Source organism: Rhinoraja longicauda, chromosome 3 (genome assembly GCF_053455715.1).
Source record: "Rhinoraja longicauda isolate Sanriku21f chromosome 3, sRhiLon1.1, whole genome shotgun sequence".
In the NCBI taxonomy this organism is placed as follows: Eukaryota; Metazoa; Chordata; class Chondrichthyes; order Rajiformes; family Arhynchobatidae; genus Rhinoraja; species Rhinoraja longicauda.
Genome location: NC_135955.1, coordinates 48,569,227 through 48,590,375, shown reverse-complemented (window position 1 = coordinate 48,590,375; position 21,149 = coordinate 48,569,227). Strand labels below are relative to the sequence as shown.

Below are 21,149 nucleotides of genomic sequence, written 5' to 3'. Positions count from 1 at the left end.
ATACACTCCACAAAAATACACGCTGCCTAATTTTAATGGAAGTTGATGGCATTGCAAGCTTTCTGGGAAACCTTTTCTCTCCATATTCCTGATCGTATCCAAAAATGTCTGATATTTGTGAGCTTACTCCTACAATGCTTGTACCATTATTTAGCTAAATAACCTTCCCTGTTCTGTAGACATAAATGAATGTGAAGAAGATCCTAATACCTGTCAGTTTGGTGATTGTGAGAATAATGCTGGCAGTTTCCAGTGTGTTTGCCGCCCAGGCTTCATCCTCTCGGAGAATGGACGTCGGTGCTTTGGTAAGTCTGCATTTCCTTCCACTTCAGCAGGACAATTGTATTGAAACATAGAAACAAAGAAAATAGGTGCAGGAGGAGGCCATTAGGCGCTTCGAGCCAGCACCGCCATTCATTGTGATCATGGCTGATCATCCACAATCAGTAACCTGTGCCTGCCTTCTCCCCATATCCCTTGATTCCACCAGCCCCTAGAGCTCTATATAACTCTCTTTTAAATTCATCCAGTGAATTGGCCTCCACTGTCCTCTGTGGCAGAGAATTCCACAAATTCACAAGTCTCTGGGTAAAAAAGTTTCTTCTCGCCTCAGTTTTAAAGGGCCTCCCCATTATTCTTAGACTGTAACCCCTGGTTCTGAACTCCCCCAACATTGGGAACATTTTTCCTGAACCTAGCTTGTCCAGTCCTTTTATAATTTTATAAGTCTCTATAAGATCCCCGCTCATCCTTCTAAACTCCAGTGAATACAAGCCTAGTCTTTCTAATCTTTCCTCATATGACAGTCCTTCCATCCCAGGGATTAACCTCGTGAACCTACGCTGCACTGCCTCAATACCAAGGACGTCTTTCCTCAAATTAGGAGACCAAAACTACACACAGTACTCCAGACGTGGTCTCACCAGGGCCCTATATAACTGCAGAAGGACCTCTTTGCTCCTATACTCAAATCCTCTCATTATAAAAGTCAACATGCCATTAGCTTTCTTCACTACCTGCTGTACCTGCACGCTTACTTTCAGTGACTGATGTAGAAGGACACCCAGGTCTCGTTGCACCTCCCCTTTACCTAATCTGACACCATTGAGATAACCTAGAAACATAGAAAATAGATGCAGGAGGAGGCCATTCGGCCCTTCGAGCCAGCACCGCCATTCATTGTGATCATGGCTGATCGTCCCCAATCAATAACCCGTGCCTGCCTTCTCCCCATATCCCTTGATTCTACTAGCCCCTAGAGCTCTATCTAACTCTCTCTTAAATTCATCCAGTGATTTGGCTGCCACTGCCCTCTGTCGCAGAGAGAGACAGATTCTGCCCTCTGTCGCAGAGAGACACAAATTCACAACTCTCTGGGTGAAAATGATTTTTCTCACCTCAGTTTTAAATGGCCTCCCGTTCATTCTAAGATTGTGGCCCCTGGTTCTGGAAATAATAATCTGCCTCTTTATTTTTGCCGCCAAAGTGGATAACCTTACGTTTATCTACATTATACTGTATCCGACATGGATTTGCCCACTCACTCAACCTGTTCAAATCACCCTGCAACCTCCTTACATCCTCTTGGCAGTTGTCACTGCCACCCAGCTTTGTGTCATCTGCAAATTTGCTGGTGTTACTTCTAATTCCATCATCCAAATCATTAATATATATTGTAAATAGTTGTGGCCCCTGCACCGAGCCTTGTAGCACTCCACTCGTCACTGCCTGCCATTCTGAAAAGGACCCGTTTATTCCTACTCTTTGCTTCCTGTCTGCCAACCAATTCTCTATCCATGTCAATACCCTACCCCCAATACCATGTGCTCTAAATTTGCTCACCAATCTCCCATGTGGGATCTTATCAAAGGCTTTCTGAAAGTCCAGATACACTACATCCACTGGCTCTCCTTCATCCATTTTACTTGTCACATCATCAAAAAATTCCAGAAGATTAGTCAAGCAGGATTTCCCCTTCAAAAATCCATGCTGACGTGGACCAATCCTTTTACTGCTATTTCTTTCAGTTCCTCTGTCTTCCAAGATCCTCTGTCCTCTAATACATCTGGGAGATTGTGTCTTCCTTAGTGAAGACAGATCCGAAGTACCTGTTGAAGTATTCTGCCATTTCCTTGTTACCCCTAATAATTTCACCGTTTCTGCCTTCAAGGGACCCACATTTGTCTTTATTAATCTTTTTCTCTTAACATACCTAAAGAAGCTTTTACTGTCCTTCTTTATATTCTTGGCTAGCTTCCCCTCGTACTTCATCTTTTCAGCCTGTACTGCCCGTTTTGTTACCTTCTGTTGTCCTTTGAAAGTTACCCAATCCTCTGGCTTCCCGCTACTCTTTGCTATGTTATACATCTTTTCTTTTAGTTTTTTTTTGATCCCTAACTTCCCTTGTCAGCCACGGTTGCCTCTTACTCCCCTTAGAATCTTTCTTCCTCTTTGGAATGAAATGATCCTGCATCTTCTGGATTATGTTCAGAAATTCCTGCCCTTGCTGTTCCACAGTCATTCCTGCTAGGATCCTTTTCCAGTCGACCTTGGCCAGCTCCTCTCTCATGCCTTCACTGTCCCCTTTGTTCAACTGCAACACTGACACCTGATTTAACCTTCTCCCTCTCAAATTGCAGATTAAAACTAATCACATTATGGTCACTACCGCCAAGTGATTCCTTTACCTTGAGTTCCCTACTACCAGCAAGTGGTTCCTTTACCTTGAGTTCCTTATAACTTAACTTATTCCACAGAACTTATGAAAGTTATGTGTTTAGTTTTGTCTTTTTTTTGCATGTTCTTTGAAATATAATATATAAGGATTTGGTCATGCATTGTACCAAAGAGTGATTTTGGCAGAGATCATTGAAAATTAGAATAGAGTTAATAATATGCTTTGCACCTTGAATTTCCTTTTTTTTTCTAATTGCCAACAATAGTTTCAAGGAAAAGTCATGAAAAGCCCTATAAATAGTCATCTTTGGCATTTTTTTCCAGTTCAATAGAATCCAGGTAATCTGAATATATATGTGTTTCCGTAAATGAGGGTACTAACCTGTGACATGGGTGGCCAAATTTGAAAGTTATTAAATCATAATCAAATACCAAAGGATTAAAAATGGGCCAACCTATGATCTTTTTGAGCTAATTTGTGATCAAAATCGACCAAAATTTAATAAAATGAGAAAATATATATATATTTATAAAACATATAAGACACATGGGACACTTACTGATTTTGAAGCTCCCTTACAAAATGTTGCCACCTAACCCATCATGTGGCCTGTAGTTCACGCCAGGGTCATTATAATCGCGTTGTTTGAATTTTAAAAACAATCGCGATGTGCAAAAACTGCTATGAGAGTGCCATAAATAGCATTGACAATGGGAGAGAAAACAGAATGAGACATTGCTGAAATAGGTGAGCAAACTAGATTTTTATTTCATAATTTTTAGTTCTATTATTAAGTATTTCAATGGAAAGCTTAAACACAAAATATAAACAATAAAAAAAGAAACAATAAATATAAAAACGGTTCACACCTGGCCAAAGGGGCACCACTACTGATGTCCAAAAACATGGGACATCAGAAAACCGCCTGATCGGGTGATAAATGATTAAAAAAAATTATAAGCATAATCAGAATTAGGCTTATGTAGAGTTATTTAATTGCAAAATTAATGTAATCTTTCTGGTATAAATTAGCCTAAGGATTTGATGAAATCCTGCTTGAAATATAGCTTCAATTTGAATGAGAGTTGTTAGACATTATGCCCAGGATAATGGTGAGTAACGTGGGCCAAAAATTGTGGCGCTATGGTGTACCGTTTTGGCTGTGCGAACCAAAAAAGGTTGACACATACACACAAACACACAAACAAACACAGAGTTTTAGTAATATCCTCGTAGAGGGGGGGCAGGGAAGGGGAGAGGGTGTGACTGAGGAGGCGGCTCTCTCCTCCCCCACCCCCACTTTAACTCTCCCCACCTCCCCTTTCCCCACGACCCCCCTTTTCCCCACTCTCTCCTCCCCCACCCCCCCCATTCTCTCCTCCCCCACCGCCACTCTCACTCTTCCCCACCCCTCCTTTCCCCACCACCCCCTTTCCCCCACTCTCTCTTCCCCCCACCCCCCAATTCTCTCCTCCCCCACCCCCCAATTCTCTCCTCCCCAGCCCCACTCTTCCCCACCCCCCTTTTCCCACCACCCCTTTCCCCCACTCTCTCTTCCCCCCACCACCAACCCCCCTTCCACCCACCCCCGCTGCCCCCCTCCCCAGTCCCACTCTCACGCTCTTCAAGAAATGGGTTAGAACAGTCACCGCGAGAGTGGTGATTAATGTGGCACAAAATTATGGCGCTATGGTTTACCGTTTTGGTGAAATCACAGAAATACATAGATAGATACATACGGATATATTGATATATATATATATATATACACACAAGATCTGAGTTTTAAAGATAGAATAGATAGATAGATAGATAGATAGATAGATAGATAGATAGATAGATAGATAGATAGATAGATAGATAGATAGATAGATAGATAGATAGATAGATAGATAGATAGATAGATAGAAGATATATATATAATATATATATATTTAAAGAGCAATGTTTTGATTGGACAGTGATTGTTTTGCTTGATATTTGAAATGTACCTTGTTAAAAATCAATGCTGAAAGTTATGTTGATCTCATTTTATTCCCCAGATACACGTCAAAGTTTTTGCTTCACCAAGTTTGATAGTGGAAAGTGTTCAGTGGCAAAACCTTTCAACACAACTAAGGCAAAATGCTGTTGCAGTAAAATGCCAGGAGAGGGTTGGGGAGACCCTTGTGAGCTCTGCCCCAAAGATGGCGAAGGTAAAGTGCATTCACCTGACGTTGGACTCGTCCAGTACAACTTTTAAACTTCAAAGAAAATGTTAATTCTTGTAAAAATACAATGGGGTATGACTTGGTTGGGTAAATGTTTTACTGTTCTGCTCTCATATATAGTCTGTTTACAATACAGTTTTGGATTTAACAAAAAGAGCAATAGGCCTTTTCCAGAAAGACAACTATCCACTATTTTCTTAAATGATTCCAGGGGTTTTGCTTTCACTGTCCCAATTAAACCCCTAATAGATGACTTTTTTTACATGAAGTTCTTTGTGCTTAACTTTCCTTGTGCTCATTTGACCTTGTGTCTGCCATTTAACTCCATGCACTGTATTTGCCTTTTTCCACTTGGTACTATTCTAAATGGTACTTGGTACTCTTCCTGATCTGGTCACACAAATAGTATTTCTCAACAGTATTGAAAATTGTGACCATTCTAGGTCAAATCAGGGAAAAAGTAAAACCTGCTACCGGTCGTCAGTAGCCCTCTGATGCATTTTCGGCATCAGGGACAAATGTATGATGTTGTTCTTGGTTCAGCCCTAATATGGGAAGACTACTAGGGCAGTTGGACGATGTTGTCTGGGAGGAGTCTGTTATTAGGCAATCCCAGGAAGACGTGGTCTTAGTTCCTCAGCCCGGTGGGGGCTTCAAAAGTCGGGAGCCTCGATCGCCTCGTGGCACCACGGGAGAAGAATGAGGAGAAGATAAGACTTTTCTTTGCCTTCCATCACAGTGAGGGTGTGCCTGGAGCAATCACTGTGATGGCTGTTTGTGTTAAAAATTGTAATTGTGTGTCTTGTGTTCTTTATTGTCTACTGCCGGACCCTGACGTGAGAGGACGCTGGCGCTATTTGTTCGCCGCTTCTCCGTCAGGACAGTTCGTTTGTTTGTTTTTATGTCTTGACTGTTTTTGTAAAGCGTCTTTGAGCATCTGGAAAAGCGCTATAAAAAATAAATGTTTATTATTATTATTATAATGCACTGGGAGACCTGCAATTGAATCCAATACTCCCCATCTAAGACCATCCCCCAATGTCTCAAATTATGTCAACCTTCCCTAAACCCTTTACCAAATGGTCTGATTTCCCACATATCCTGCTGGCAATGTGCCATTCCTGATCCCTCCTCTCAACCTGATACACCTGCTTCTCTGTATTCTCCTCCCCCCCCCCCCCCCCCATTTAAAGTTCCTCCTGCTCCTTAAACTCAACCCAAACTCGAGTGCCTTCTTGATCTCCACTCTGCTAACCTCTTGGCTTGGTTGATTTTCCCCTCCTCACTCCACTTAACCCTTTAAACCCCTCGTCACTGCTGAGATATCAAACTGCCAAAGGGTGTCAGTTATAAAATAAATTTGATTCTTTTGCAGTTGCATTCCTGGCTCTGTGTCCATATGGTCATGGAATTATCCTTGGCTTTGGAGAGAATCGTGAAGGTAAGAAAAGCTGAATGTAACTGCAGTGTTTTATTTAACAAAGTATCAACAAAGTGATTATGGACACTCCAGCTAAATATTTGATAGGATTAAGAATTTCTAAAAGAAAGAACTTTCATTTATATGGCATTATGCAAGCCCTTCTCAGGAGATCACAGTGCATTTTATAGCTAATGAAGTGCTTCTGGAGAGTAGTCACAGTTGTAATGTTGGCCACATAGCACCAAATATGCACAGAGCATTTGTTTGAGTTGGTTATAAACGACATGCACTCAGCCAAACAATGCTGTTACCATTCCAGACTGCCTTTAGTTTTAGTTTTTTTGTTTTAGAGATACAGCGCAGAAACAGGCCTTTCGGCCCACCGGGTCCGCGCCAACCAGCGATCCCCGCACATTAACACTATCCTATACCCAAGAGGGACAATGTTTTTACATTTACCAAGCCAATTAACCTACATACCTGTACGTCTTTGGAGTGTGGGAGGAAACTGAACATCTCGCAGAAAACCCATGCAGGTCACGGGGAGAACGTACAAACTCCATACAGACAGCACCCGCAGTCGGGATCAAACCTGGGTCTCCGCCGCTGCGTTCACTGTAAGGCAGCAATTCTACCGCTGCGCCCGTGCTGTCCAGACAGCAGAATTGGAGACACGAGAGAATGCAGATGCTGGAATCTTGAGCAAAATATAAAGTGCTGGAGGAACTCAGCTGGTCAGGCAGCACCTGGGGAGGACATCCTTCTCAAGACTGGAGAATGATCCCAGTCCAAAAGGTCACTTGCCCATTCTCTCCCCGCACAGCGGAATTATAGAACGTAACTGCAAAGTGGCTGCTCTGCTACATTGTCTGTGGGGATGCTTGTAGTTGCTCAGTCAGGCAACACCGTTTAGTTTGTCGTAGTGCTTTAGTTGCAGGTGGCCCACCAGGCAAAGGCATCATGACTGCTTCTGACATATCTGGTGTCAAGCAAGGCTGCACCACTATGATACTTTTCTCTTTTCTGTCTGCAATGTTGCACATTACTCTGAACAAACATACTGTGATAATGGAATAATTTTCAGAAATAATGGGGAACAGTTCACCCTATGATGACTTGATTCATGGGGTGGCTGTGACTAGTGGGGTGCCGCAAGGCTCGGTGCTGAGACCTCAGTTATTTACAAAATTAATGATTTAGACAAGGGAATTAAATGTGACATATCTAAGTTTGCGGATGACACAAGGTGGGTGGCCGTGTGAGCTGTGAGGAGGATGCTATGAGGCTGCAGGGTGACTTGGATAGGTTAGTTGAGTGGATAGATGCATGCCAGATGCAATATAGTGTGGATAAATATGAGGTTATCCACTTTGGTGGCAAGCACAGAAAGGCAGATTATTATCTGAATGGTGTCAGATTAGGAAAAGTGAGGTGCAACGAGACCTGTGTGTGCTTGTACATCAGTCACTGAAAGTAAGCATGCAGGTACAGCAGGCTGTGAAGAAAGCTAATGGCATGTTGGCCTTCATTGCAAGAGGATTTGAGTTTAGGAGCAAGGAGGTCCATGGCGGGACTGACATATGATGAAAGAATGGGTCGACTGGGCTTGTATTCATTGGAATTTAGACGAGTGAGAGATCTCATAGAAACATATAAAGGATTGGACAGGTTACATGCAGGAAAAATGTTTCCGATGTTGGGGGAGTCCAAAACTAGGGGTCACAGTTTAAGAATAAGAGGTAAGCCATTTAGGACTGAGATGAGGAAAAACTTTTTCACCCAGTGAGTTGTGAATCTGTGGAATTCTCTGCCACAGAAGGCAGTAGAGGCCAATTCACTGAATGTTTCAAGAGGAAGTTAGATTTAGCTCTTCGGGCTGAAGGAATCAAGGGATATGGGGAAAAAGCAGGAACGGGGTACTGATTTTAGATGATCAGCCATGATCATATTGAATGGTGGTGTTGGCTCAAGGCCGAATGGCCTACTCCTGCACCTATTTTTCTATGTTTCAATGACTCCAGGACCAATGTCATCTGGAACTCAGTAGTCAAGCTCAGAGGATGCTTGCCTATGCATGTGCTTGAAGGTTGAGCTGAAAATTATAGTTGACTGGTTTACTGATATAAACAAGAGGGTGTGATTAGTGCTCAACCTTTCAAAGGTCCACTGTCAACCTGGACCCACGGCACAACATTGTAATCTCATAATAGAAGTTCAAACAAGATTCTCAAAAATTTGGATCACTTTCCACATCTTGCAAGTCGTCAGATGCCAAAGGAGGCCATTAATAATTAAATTCATCATTGTGTGCTCAAAGCTTCCTTGAAACATCTCCAAAATGCCTGGATTTAAAAAAACACCTCTGGGTAATGATCATTTTCCCCATTTGATTGAGCATAACTCCAATTCACAAGAATCTGACATCCACCCTGGGCAAAGCAGCCTGCTGGATTTGCACACCCTGCAATTTCAGCTGCTTAGTACCTGCAGTGATTGACATTGACAAAATGCTCAGCAGTTGTCTCCTAGGCTACTCCAACAGTATCTCATAAATCCATAACTTCTATCAACAGGAAGTCTAAAGGCAGTAGGCACACATGAAAATACCAGCTGCTTGTTCCCTCCAAGTCATGCACCTTACCTACTTATGGAAGATGCTCGTGTTCCTTCAGTGCTGCTGGGTCCAAATCCTGGCATTCCCTCCCCCACAGCTTTTTGAGTACCTTCACCAGTCAGACAGCATTATCTCTCCACCATCTTCTCAAGGTCAACTAGTAATGGGCAATAAATGTTAGCCTTGGCAGCAAAAAAATAATCTTAAAGAAAAGATTGAATTATTGAGTATAATTTATGATTTGAATTTACTGGATAGGTTTGACATTATGCATTTAGAATGAAGCTGTTTAATCATGATGGTTGATTTATCCTGATCTGATTTATTGTTCTGCAATGTAGATGTTAACGAATGCTTTGAAAACCCTGGAATTTGTTCAAATGGCCATTGTATCAACACGGATGGATCATTCCGATGCGAGTGTCCCATGGGATACAGCCTGGACTACAGTGGAGTTAATTGTGCTGGTAGGAAAACTGTTGTTGGTCATTATAGAATGAATTAGAATGGATTAGAATCACTTTCTACGGTAGTGGAAATTGGTTACAATGGCTTACCCCCAATTATATTCCAATTTAATTTCTATTCAGTGGCATTATTTGTAAAGGAAAAATGGACAATGTGTATAATGGCGTGCTGATTTCCTATTATACATTTTAATATTCTCTCTGAGAGTGCAAATTAGACCTAAAATGTCATATTATTTTCCACCATTAATATACTGTAGGTACATATTAATCCTGAGCATTCTTAAATTTATTTGCGTACATTACCGGTAGATGTTCAGAATGTATATTTGTTATGATAGTCTAATGTTACATGTTTTTGGTGCAGATTTGTTCAAAACAGTAGAACTAAAAATGCCAATAATTTTTGCTGTTCTAAAACAGACACCGATGAATGTTCAATTGGTAACCCCTGTGGCAATGGCACTTGCACTAATGTGGTTGGAGGATTCGAATGCACTTGTGATGAAGGATTTGAGCCTGGTCCAATGATGACTTGTGAAGGTAACTCTTACTGATCATTATACAAGCTGCCGGCTATATGTGGTAAATTTGTCCATTGGTTTCCTGCGATGTGACCCAGGCAGATTATGAGGTAAAAGCCATTTGAATTTCCTCCATGCCTCTCGTGCCCTTGATGAGGAAAGGGGTGTCGGGGAGTGGTGTAGAGAAAACGACCTGGAATGCTGCAGGAAACTGACTTTTACAGGTCTTCACTTTCAAAATGTGTTTTTAAAGGATGTGCCCAGAGCCTGTGTAAATTACTTATTTACTGATCAATTACACAGCCATTCTGGCCATTTGATTTTTAAATTTAATGGAAAGCACATCCATTATACCATGTGCACATTCTGACAAAGGCCTTCTGATTCAAGCTGGCAAGCAAGAATCCACCACCCTGTTCCTGAACGTAGGAGATTATCACCCTGGGGAGTCAGAGATTTCCTGCAGGTCTCAACTACCCCAATGACCTTGGACAGAATCTCATAATTGCTATTTTAAGGGTTAGTTGGGTAAACAGTTTCTGAGTTCCTACCTTTCCCATTTTGTAAGCAGACGTGAGTGATGATGTCCTTCCTCATGGATTCTGAGATGTTGCCAGCCAGCTTCATAGTAAGTTTGGGCCTCCCCTGTCCCACTGAACCAAGTGTAAATCAGTTGTTAAGCCATCACCTCCAGAAGTTTTAATTTGTCTCAAGAAGAAACAGATCTTTAACTTTAATTTAGTTTATTATTGTCACATGTACAAGGTATAGTGAAAAACTTTTGTTTGCATTCTATCCAGTCAAAGAAACAACTATACATGATTAAAATCAAACCGTACACTGCACAGAAAAAGGATAAAGGATACAAATTTAGTGCAAGATAAAGTCCGATTAGAGATAGTTCAAAGGTCTCCAATGAGGTAACTGGGCTTGATCAGTGTATTACACCCATGGATCTCCTTCAAGGTGGCTGGAGATGGTGCACAGCTTCGCATATTTTACCACTTCCTCTGGACTCCGGAGACGATGACCTCTTTGTTGTCAGTCTGACCCATTTGTCCAGCCAAATCCATAATGCAGTTGACGTCACCGGCCAGGGTGACTAGCTAGCAACAATGTGGCTGCCAGAAGACATCCAATCAATCATTCATCAGAGCCAGACACTGCAAACATTTAACATCTTAGATCGTAGAAGAAAAGATGTGTTTTAATCTGTAAAGGGTGCAAAAATATTTACGAGCATGGACAAGGTCTGGCAGGTTTGAGTTATCAGGAGAGTCCTGTTCTTCTTTCCATGGAGTGTAAAAAGCTAAGGGGTTAATAAATGATGAGATGCATTGATAAAGTTAATGGCCTCAGCCTTTCCCCCAGGTTTCAGGAGAAGCTTTCATTCTCTTTATATCCAATCACCTTCTGCCTTCCTCTTAACCTGTATCAATGAAATATGAAGGTGGCAGATTGGTGTTAGGTTCTTAGGTTTGGGATTTAGATAATGTGGTTGATCGTAATCTTCATTTAACCCCACCTTCTCCACACCCAAGTAATCGGTCATGTTAAAATCCCTTGTCCACTCACAGTCACATTGGGAACTCCCAATTATCATATCATATCATATCATATCATATATATACAGCCGGAAACAGGCCTTTTCGGCCCACCAAGTCCGTGCCGCCCAGTGATCCCCGCACATTAACACTATCCTACACCCACTAGGGACAATTTTTACATTTTACCCAGCCAATTAACCTACATACCTGTACGTCTTTGGAGTGTGGGAGGAAACCGAAGATCTCGGAGAAAACCCACGCAGGTCACGGGGAGAACGTACAAACTCCTTACAGTGCAGCACCCGTAGTCAGGATCGAACCTGAGTCTCCGGCGCTGCATTCGCTGTAAAGCAGCAACTCTACCGCTGCGCTACCATGCTTTGTTTCTTCCACATTTTTCATTTTCACATTGAGTGAACTGTTTATGATACTGATTTCTTTAAGTCCAACATGGGGATTCCTGAATAAAGAAAAATGTATAGGAAATGCTCTAATTTCCAACTTTTTAACTTTTCAGATATAAACGAATGTGCGTTGAACCCACTGCTGTGTGCATTCCGCTGCATCAACACCTTTGGCTCGTTTGAATGCACATGTCCCACTGGTTACTCTTTAAGAGAAGATGGAAAGATGTGCAGAGGTGAGGTCAAATAATCAAGAAAAATGCCAGTTCCAACCTTTGCAAATTGAAAGCCATTTGGGACTCATGCAGTACGTGACCACCAGAACACGTGGCTGAGACTCAAGTCACAGGCTCAGCCTTGCTCGTCAATGCATTTTGTCCCATAATGTTCACTCTTTAATCACCGTTTGACAGAAAAAATATTGTTGCTACTGAGCAAATGCATTGCCAAAGAAAAAGGTGAAATCATATATCAGGGTTGTTCACTGTGGCCAATAGTGAGAAAAATCCTTTAAAAAGAAGAGTGCAAATGGCTGAATGATACAATTGAATGTGCTATTGCTCTAAAAAGCAATTAAGTATGCGAGAAATGTAGATTGGTTGGCTGACATAATATAAAAAGAGCCGACTTAACACCGTATCTGTGCTTTTCCTAGTTTCATGCATTGCAGCCTTGTGTCTGTAATGTAGTTTACATGGCATTTAAATGTAATCCTGTCATCAATAAATATGCCAGCCAAACCAGCACTGAAATTTGTTTTCAGTCAATAGCTGAGGTATCCATGTATTATCTGAACAGTTATGGTCACAATGCACTGCTTGATTTTACTGTTTTTAATTTTGAAGATAATATGCTTTTGCAATTACAGATAACAAAAATAATCCGGGGAGGAATATACAGGAAAAAAAAAAAAATTCTTTAACTTTATTATTTCAAGCAACATTATAATGTGGTGTGTAAAAAGGATCAACGTCTTATTTATTACTTATTATTGTTCATTATGTAAACCGCCTTTCTATTTTGTGTTTTGTCATAGACCTTGATGAATGTGCACAGGAACTCCATGACTGTGAATCCAGAGGCATGATGTGCAAAAACCTGATTGGTACCTTCATGTGTATTTGCCCAGCAGGAATGGTCCGTAGGCCTGATGGAGATGGTTGCACAGGTAAGATGTTTCTTGACCACCTACAAAAGAGGTGCAATGAGGATTGAATTACTCATTTTGCAAATTAATTACATTAAGTCTCTGAATCCTGATTCTCAGGAGACTTCACTACAGCAGGAAATGAATAGCCCTCCATGACTGACATCACAGTTCTGGGGCAAGTGCTGTAGTCAGTCAAGAGAACACGAGCATTTAGTCAAAATCCATGGACTTCATAGATGTAGCTATCTGTGGAGTGGTGTGAGGCAAATATTTGGCAAAAGAACTTAGCTCAAGGAAAGGAAACACTCGTGCTTCTCCTGACCAATAGATAGGTCAACATGCTTTTAGTTGTTGTGACGCCTCAAATTTCTGGTTTCCGATGCTGCGGAAACCTGCCAACATGAGATGAGGTAGAGGGATGTGGAAAATGTCTTCACTTCTATGGAGACGTTAGACCAAGCAATGCACGTTTGGCTAATACATGCATTAGCCAAACCACCCAATGCATTCCACCCAATCACTGCCATACTGCAATATTCTAAAGCATTTTATGTAATTATTCAACCTTGGACATGTGTGCAAAGGCTCTTGTGCAGACAAGTACAGCTCTGATCATGGCTTACCATGAAGATGTCTAATGAGCAGGGAGATTTGAGGTGTTAGAGAGGGTTGAAGCTCATTCATCAGGAATTAGGATCCAGGGTAAGATTTGCACTGTGATGTTGGTAGAAAAGTATTTAGTCGAATTATTCAATTATTTCTTTATTATCTTATTTTATTTTGACAAAGAATTTAAAGTGTGTACTTGGCATATGTCACTGCCTTAACTACTGAAAAAACAAAGCAAAGAATTTCTTATTAATGGGTACGTCTCGATTCATTAGTTCCAGGCGGTATGATTCTGACTCTTATATAACTTTTCAGAGAAGATCCAGAGTAACTCAATGCAATCTAGTATATGATAAAGAATCAAAGTTGTTATGGTTTGTTGATGTTTCTTTAACTTTATGATTTGCCTTTAATCTTCTCTCATTCTAGATGACAATGAGTGCTGGAGCAAACCGGGAATCTGTGAAAATGGGCGCTGTATAAATATTGTTGGTAGTTACAAATGCGACTGTGGTGGTGGATTCCGAGCAACGCCCTCAGGCACAGAATGCATTGGTAAGTTCAATTATAATGACAGAGAAAGAGCCCATTGGGCTTATCTGATCCATACTGCTTCCCAGAGTGACATTCCCATCAGTTTAATTCCACTTTATATTTTTCTCTTTTATCCCTGCAACCTATTCTGTATCCTCAAGTGGTCATCCATTCCCCCTTGATTCCTTTTGCATTGAGGGATAATTTACTACAGCCAATTATCCTACAATATCTCTATCGATATGGGAAGAAACCCATTCATGCAAACACAGAGCACACCCGGTTAGAATCAAAGCTGGGTTCATGGAGCTGCAAGGCAGCAACACTGATTTGCCACCATGTTACCTTGAGACTGCCTAGTCTCGGCCAAGTGGATAGATTAATCCAGATGTATAAATTTCTCTCCCATCTACCATGGATCATTCCTAGATTTGTCTTGTACCTAAAGTGACGATCTTCTTTCCTCATTTATGTTGGTATCCGAGAACAATTCTCAAACTAGCAGCTCAGTGGGAATACCAAGCAAAGACTTATGAGAGATCATTACACACAATTGAGAATAGTAAATGAATTGATCATCCTGAAAGGATGATGGAAGAGCGTGCACTTGGAGCAGTTGGATAAAATGTACCTCATTAATTTCAAAAGCTGTGCGTTTAACCTATCTGGACTAATTTTTCAAACTTTGATGAGCAGTTTCAACTCTAAAGTATGCAGATGACTGTGCAGATGTTTGTGTATTAAATATCGATTTCTCACATTCTATGAAAGCCCTCGTTCTCAGTTTCAAGGATTTTTTATTACTTGTAACTCTCAACTGATATGTAGAATCCAACTTACAAACAAAGAAGTTAACTCTTTAGCGCCAATGGATTGCTCCAGTAGTCTGATTTTTTTTGTTGATTAGATGATATCTCTGGGCGTAGGGAAAGAAAGTTAACATCCAAAACAAATCATAAGTTTGAATGTCCTGAAATAGGATCTAGCCTTTAACCCTTTTCCCTGAGATACCGTCTGACTTACTGAATGTTTCCAGCATTATTTTTTTTTCATATTTCTTGCATCTGAAATATGTAGTGACTAACTGGATTTTCTTTCATTATTTTCTCCAGCTATTATATGGAAAATGGGGTGATGAGAACCAATCTCAATAGACAATAGGTGCAGGAGGAGGCCATTCGGCCCTTCGAGCCAGCACCGCCATTCAATGTGATCATGGCTGATCATTCTCAATCAGTATCCCGTTCCTGCCTTCTCCCCATACCCCCTGACTCCGCTATCCTTAAGAGCTCTATCCAGCTCTCTCTTGAATGCATTCTGAGAATTGGCCTCCACTGCCTTCTGAGGCAGAGAATTCCACAGATTCACAACTCTCTGACTGAAAAAGTTTTTCCTCATCTCAGTTCTAAATGGCCTACCCCTTATTCTTAAACTGTGGCCCCTGGTTCTGGACTCCCCCAACATTGGGAACATGTTTCCTGCCTCTAACGTGTCCAACCCCTTAATAATCTTATATGTTTCGATAAGATCTCCTCTCATCCTTCTAAATTCCAGTGTATACAAGCCTAGTCGCTCCAGTCTTTCAACATATGACAGTCCCGCCATTCCGGGAATTAACCTAGTAAACCTACACTGCACGCCCTCTTCACTCAATAATAGCTTGCATCCCTGAATCTTCACTAGAATAGCTGCAACCTTCTAATTCCCAACCCAATACATGTTAAGGAAGGAACTGCAGATGCTAGTTTAAACCGAAGATAGACACAAAAAGCTGGAGTAACAGCGGGACAGGCAGCATCTCTGGAGAGAAGGAATGGGTGACGTTTCGGGTCGAGACGTCATTGGAGCAAGAGTCTGAAGAAGGATCTTGACCTGAAAAGTCACCCGTTCCTTCTCTCAAGAAATACTGCCTGTCCCACTGAGTTACTCCAGCTTTTTGTGTCTATCTCCAATACATGTTAACCCTAGTTGACGCATAAAGTTTTACATTCTGCCCCACCTTCCTCTTGCTCACCCCATGTAAGTACTGACTGGGACTCACTGATGGATGATTTTGGTAGGTCCAGGTCAATTATGTTAATCCTTTCGAAATGCAGCAGGAGCAAATGAGGATCTTTAGAGGCCTCCCTCCCTCCAGTCTTATCCCTTTCATTCAATGACCTAGAATTTGGCCTGTGCAAAGGCCTACATGATGGTAACTCTTAAGTCCTCTGCCCCTTTAATAGCTCTTATTTTGTGTCCCTATTGGGCTCCCACATTGAAAAGAATTCAGAAGCAGAGATGAAATAAATCACTTTGGATGGGGCACTGTGTTCTGCACTGCTTTACGGATGTAGCCAGTGGTGCTATGAAAAGAATGTACAGTTATGTAGAATTTTTCTCAATTTCCTAAGTCCCAAAGCACAGCCGAAGATTGTCTTAAAAGCCTCATAAACTGAATGTATTGGGTGCGTTCTGAGAGTGACAGCTGCATGTTGTCTCCAGTGGTGTGCCTCATGTAAATGGAGGCACCACCTATGATAAAACTCCCAATTACACAAAGGGTGAAACCATTGCTCCCAGCAACTAACAGTAAACCTGGGATCTTACTTGAGTAATATTAGGCAGATTGGTACAAATGGGCTGGACCAGTAACTGAGCAGTTCAATTTATCTTTCTCAACTAAAAAGGCAGTCCACTCATTCTTTAGCTTATTGATTTAAGACAGACTACATTTATATTGACTCATTTTGAATAAACAGCACAAATACTTGATTTTAAATGTTAATATCTAGTTGATAATCAGTTTTTTAATCCTAAATTTCATGTTGTAGACAATCGCCAAGCCTTCTGCTTTGCGGAGGTGCTGCAGACCATGTGTCAGATGTCTTCTAGCAGTCGTAATATGGTCACCAAGTCTGAATGTTGTTGTGACGGTGGTCGTGGCTGGGGTAATCAGTGTGAACTCTGCCCACTGCCTGGAACTACCCAGTACAGAAAGTTATGTCCACATGGTCCAGGCTACACAACTGATGGACAAGGTAAAGCAAATATTTACTCATATCTTAAAAGATTAAAAGAAGTTTAATTTCGAAATAGTTTGTGAGGACGGCAATAAAGTATGGACATTTTGAATAATAAGCAAATTACTTTAATTGTTTTTAGACGGATACTATACATGATTGATAAGTGGCAAGTGGTAACTTTAATAAAATCACATCTTATTCATTCTTGTGTAAAATAATTACTTTCAATTGAATAAAGTACCAAAAAATTCTATACATCTCTTTTTCTTAGTATCTTTGTTCATAAATATGTGTTTAATGTAGATTTTTAAAATTACAGACATTGATGAGTGTAAGGTGCTCCCCAACCTATGTCAGAATGGGCAGTGCATCAATACATTGGGTTCTTACCGCTGTCTCTGTAAGCTTGGTTACACTACAGACCTTATTGATACAACATGCACCGGTAAGTAGGTTTAAATCCTTTTTGTGTCATTAATAATACGTATGCATGTTAACGACAATTTGTAACATTAAAAAAAACACTGGGGTATAAACATTTACATGTGAAAACTTGCATTGAACTGCTTTGCAAGGAGGGCCCATGGCAATTTGTTCCAGTGCCGGTGAGGACAGGTTTTCAATGGTGCAGTTATGCAAGCTTGGTTTGCATCAGCTGCTTAATTCACAACTTTCTCTGAGGTTGTACATATTAACCAAGGAATCACACACCATTCAGGAATCACACACAATCCAATTTGGTGCTCTTAAAGTGGCCTCAGGTGACGGAGGTATGTGTGGAGGAGCACTTTGGGTCTAGTGATCACAATGCCATTAGTTTCAATATAATTATGGAGAAGGTCAAATCTGGACCAGGGGTTGAGATTTTGGATTGGAAAAAGGCTGAGGAGATGAGAAAGGATTTAAAAGGAGTGAAATGGGACATTTTGTTTTATGAAAAGGATATAATAGAGAAATGGAGGATATTTAAAGGTGAATTTTTGAGAGTACAGAGTCTTTATGTCCCTGTTCGGTGGAAAGAATAATAATTTGAAAGAGCCGTGGTTTTCCAGGGAAATTAGACACTTGGTTCGGAAAAAGAGGGAGATATACAATAAATATAAGCGGCAGGGAGTAAATGAGGTTCTTGAGGAATATAAAGAATGTAAAAGGAATCTTAAGAAGGAAATTAGAAAAGCAAAAAAAAGATGTGAGGTTGCTTTGGCAAGTAATGTAAAAGTAAACCCCAAGGGGTTCTACAGATATGTCAATAGCAAAAGGATAGCGAGGGATAAAATTGGTCCATTAGAGAGTCAGAGTGGACAGCTATGTGCTGAGCCGGAAGAAATGGGGGAGATATTAAACAATTTCTTTTCTTCGGTATTCACCGAGGAGAAGGATATTGAATTATGTGAGGTAAGCGAAACAAGTAGAGTAGTGATGGAAATGATGAGGATCAAAAAAGAGGAGGTACGGACACTTTTGAAATATATAAAAGTGGATAAGTCTCCAGGTCCTGATAGGATATTCCCTAGGACATTGAGGGAAGTTAGTGCAGAAATAGCAGGGGCTATGACGGAAATATTTCAAACGTCATTAGAAACGGGGATGGTGCCGGAAGATTGGCGCATTGCGCATGTTGTGCCTTTGTTTAAAAAAGGTTCTACAAGTAAACCTAGCAATTATAGACCTGTTAGTTTGACGTCTGTGGTGGGAAAATTAATGGAAAAGATACTTAGGGACAATATATATAATCACATGGATAAACAAGGCCTGATTAGAAACAGTCAACATGGATTTGTGCCTGGAAGGTCATGTTTGACTAATCTTCTTGAATTTTTTGAAGAGGTTACCAGGGAAATTGATAAGGGCAAGGCTGTGGATGTTGTCTATATGGACTTCAGTAAGGCATTTGACAAGGTGCCACATGGAAGGTTGATTAAGAAGGTTAAATCGTTGAGGTCAGGGAGAATGGTCCGCGTGGACTGGTAGGGCCGGACAGGCCTGTTTCCATGCTGTAGTTGTTGTTATATGTTATTAATAGTGAGGTTGCAAGATGGATTCAACAATGGCTGAATGGGAGATACCAGAGGGTAATGGTTGACAACTGTATGTCAGGTTGGAGGCCAGTGTCTAGTGGAGTACCCCAAGGATCTGTGTTGGGTCCACTGTTGTTTGTCATTTACATTAATGATCTGGATGATGGTGTGGCAAATTGGATTAGTAAGTATGCAGATGATACTAAGATAGGTGGTGTAGTTAATAATGAAGTAGATTTTCAAAGTCTACAGAGAGACTTGGGCCTTTTGGAAGGGTGGGCTGAAAAATTGGCAGATGGAGTTTAATGCTGATAAGTGTGAGGTGCTGCATTTTGGTAGGACAAATCAAAATAGGACGTACAGGGTAAATGGTAGGGAATTGAGGAATGCAGTGAAACAGAGGGATCTGGGAATAACTGTGCATTGTTCCCTGAAGGTGGAATCTCATGTGGATAGGGTGGTGAAGAAGGCGTTTGGTATGCTTGCCTTTATAAATCAGAGCATCGAGTATAGAAGTTGGGATGTAATGTTGAAATTGTACAGGGCATTGGTGAGGCCGAATCTGGAGTATGGTGTGCAGTTCTGGTCGCCAAATTATAGGAAGAATGTCGACAAAATGGAGAGGGTACAGAGGAGATTTACTAGAATGTTGCCTGGGTTTCAGCACTTAAGCTACAGAGAGAGGTTGAACAGGTTGGGTCTTTATTCTTTGGAGCGTAGAAGGTTGAGGAGGGACTTGATAGAGGTTTTAAAAATTTTAAGAGGGACGGACAGAGTTGACGTGGGTAGGCTTTTCCCTTTGAGAGTGGGGAAGATTCCAACAAGGGGACATAACTTCAGAATTAAGGGACAAAAGTTTAGGGGTAACATGAGGGGTAACTTCTTTACTCAGAGGGTGGTGGCTGTGTGGAATGAGCTTCCGGTGGAAGTGGTGGAGGCAGGCTCGATTTTATTCTTTAAGAGTAAATTGGATAGGTATATGGATGGGAGGGGATTGGAGGGTTATGGTCTGAGAGCAGGTAGATGAGACTAGGTCAGAGAAAGTGGTCGGCGTGGACTGGTAGGGCCGAACGGGCCTGTTTCCGAGCTGTAATTGTTATATGGTTATATGGTTATACTAAACTGCAAGTGCTTCAATAAGTTAGCAGTCTTGATGATAAACACTTGGAAAGGTGACCAGTCCATCATTGAAATCATTAATATGTATTGCAAATAGTTGCGGCCACAGCACCGAGCCTTGCGGCACTCCACTCACCACTGCCTGCCATTCTGCCATGGACCTGTTTATTCTTACTCTTTGTTTTCTGTCTGCCAACCAATTCTCTATCCATGTCAATACCCTACTCCGAATACCATGTGCTCTAATTTTGCCTACTAATCTCCTGTGTGGGACCTTATCAAAGGCTTTCTGAAAGTCCAGATACACTACATCCACTGGCTCTCCGTCATCCATTTTACTTGTCACATCCTCAACAAATTCCAGATTAGTCAAGCAGGATTTCCCCTTCAAAAATCCATGCTGACTTGGACCAATCCTTTTACAGCTATCCAAATGCGCCGTTATTACTTCAATAATTGACTCCAGCATCTTTGCCACCACCAATGTCAGGCTAACTGGTCTATAATTCCCTGTTTTCTCTCTCGCTCTTTTCTTGAAAAGTGGGATAACATTAGCTCCCCCCCAATCCACAGGAACTGATCCTGAATCTATAGAACATTGGAAAATGATCTCCAATTTGTCCACGATTTCTATAGCCACCTCCTTGAGTACCCTGGGATGCAGACCATCAGGCCCTGGGGATTTATCAGCCTTCAGTCCCATCAGTCTACCCAATACTATTTCTCACCTAATGCAAATTTCTTTCAGTTCCACTGTCTCCCGAGATCCTATGTCCTCTAGTACATCTGGGAGATTGTCTGTGTCTTCCTTAGTGAAGGCAGAGCCAAAGTATCTGTTCGACTCTTCT

General features: G+C 41.3%; 1 protein-coding gene across 1 annotated transcript in view; it reads left to right on the top strand.

The window, feature by feature from the left end:
• LOC144592393 (fibrillin-2-like) overlaps window positions 1–21,149 on the top strand; it is a 259,796-nt gene that overhangs the window by 214,249 nt on the left and 24,398 nt on the right. Inside the window, exons 49-58 of the mRNA XM_078396959.1 lie at window positions 180–305; window positions 4,720–4,872; window positions 6,263–6,328; window positions 9,266–9,391; window positions 9,815–9,934; window positions 11,980–12,102; window positions 12,903–13,034; window positions 14,055–14,180; window positions 16,973–17,179; window positions 17,484–17,609. Coding sequence (XP_078253085.1) covers window positions 180–305; window positions 4,720–4,872; window positions 6,263–6,328; window positions 9,266–9,391; window positions 9,815–9,934; window positions 11,980–12,102; window positions 12,903–13,034; window positions 14,055–14,180; window positions 16,973–17,179; window positions 17,484–17,609 — 1,305 coding nt within the window. The remainder of the gene's footprint in view (window positions 1–179; window positions 306–4,719; window positions 4,873–6,262; window positions 6,329–9,265; window positions 9,392–9,814; window positions 9,935–11,979; window positions 12,103–12,902; window positions 13,035–14,054; window positions 14,181–16,972; window positions 17,180–17,483; window positions 17,610–21,149) is intronic.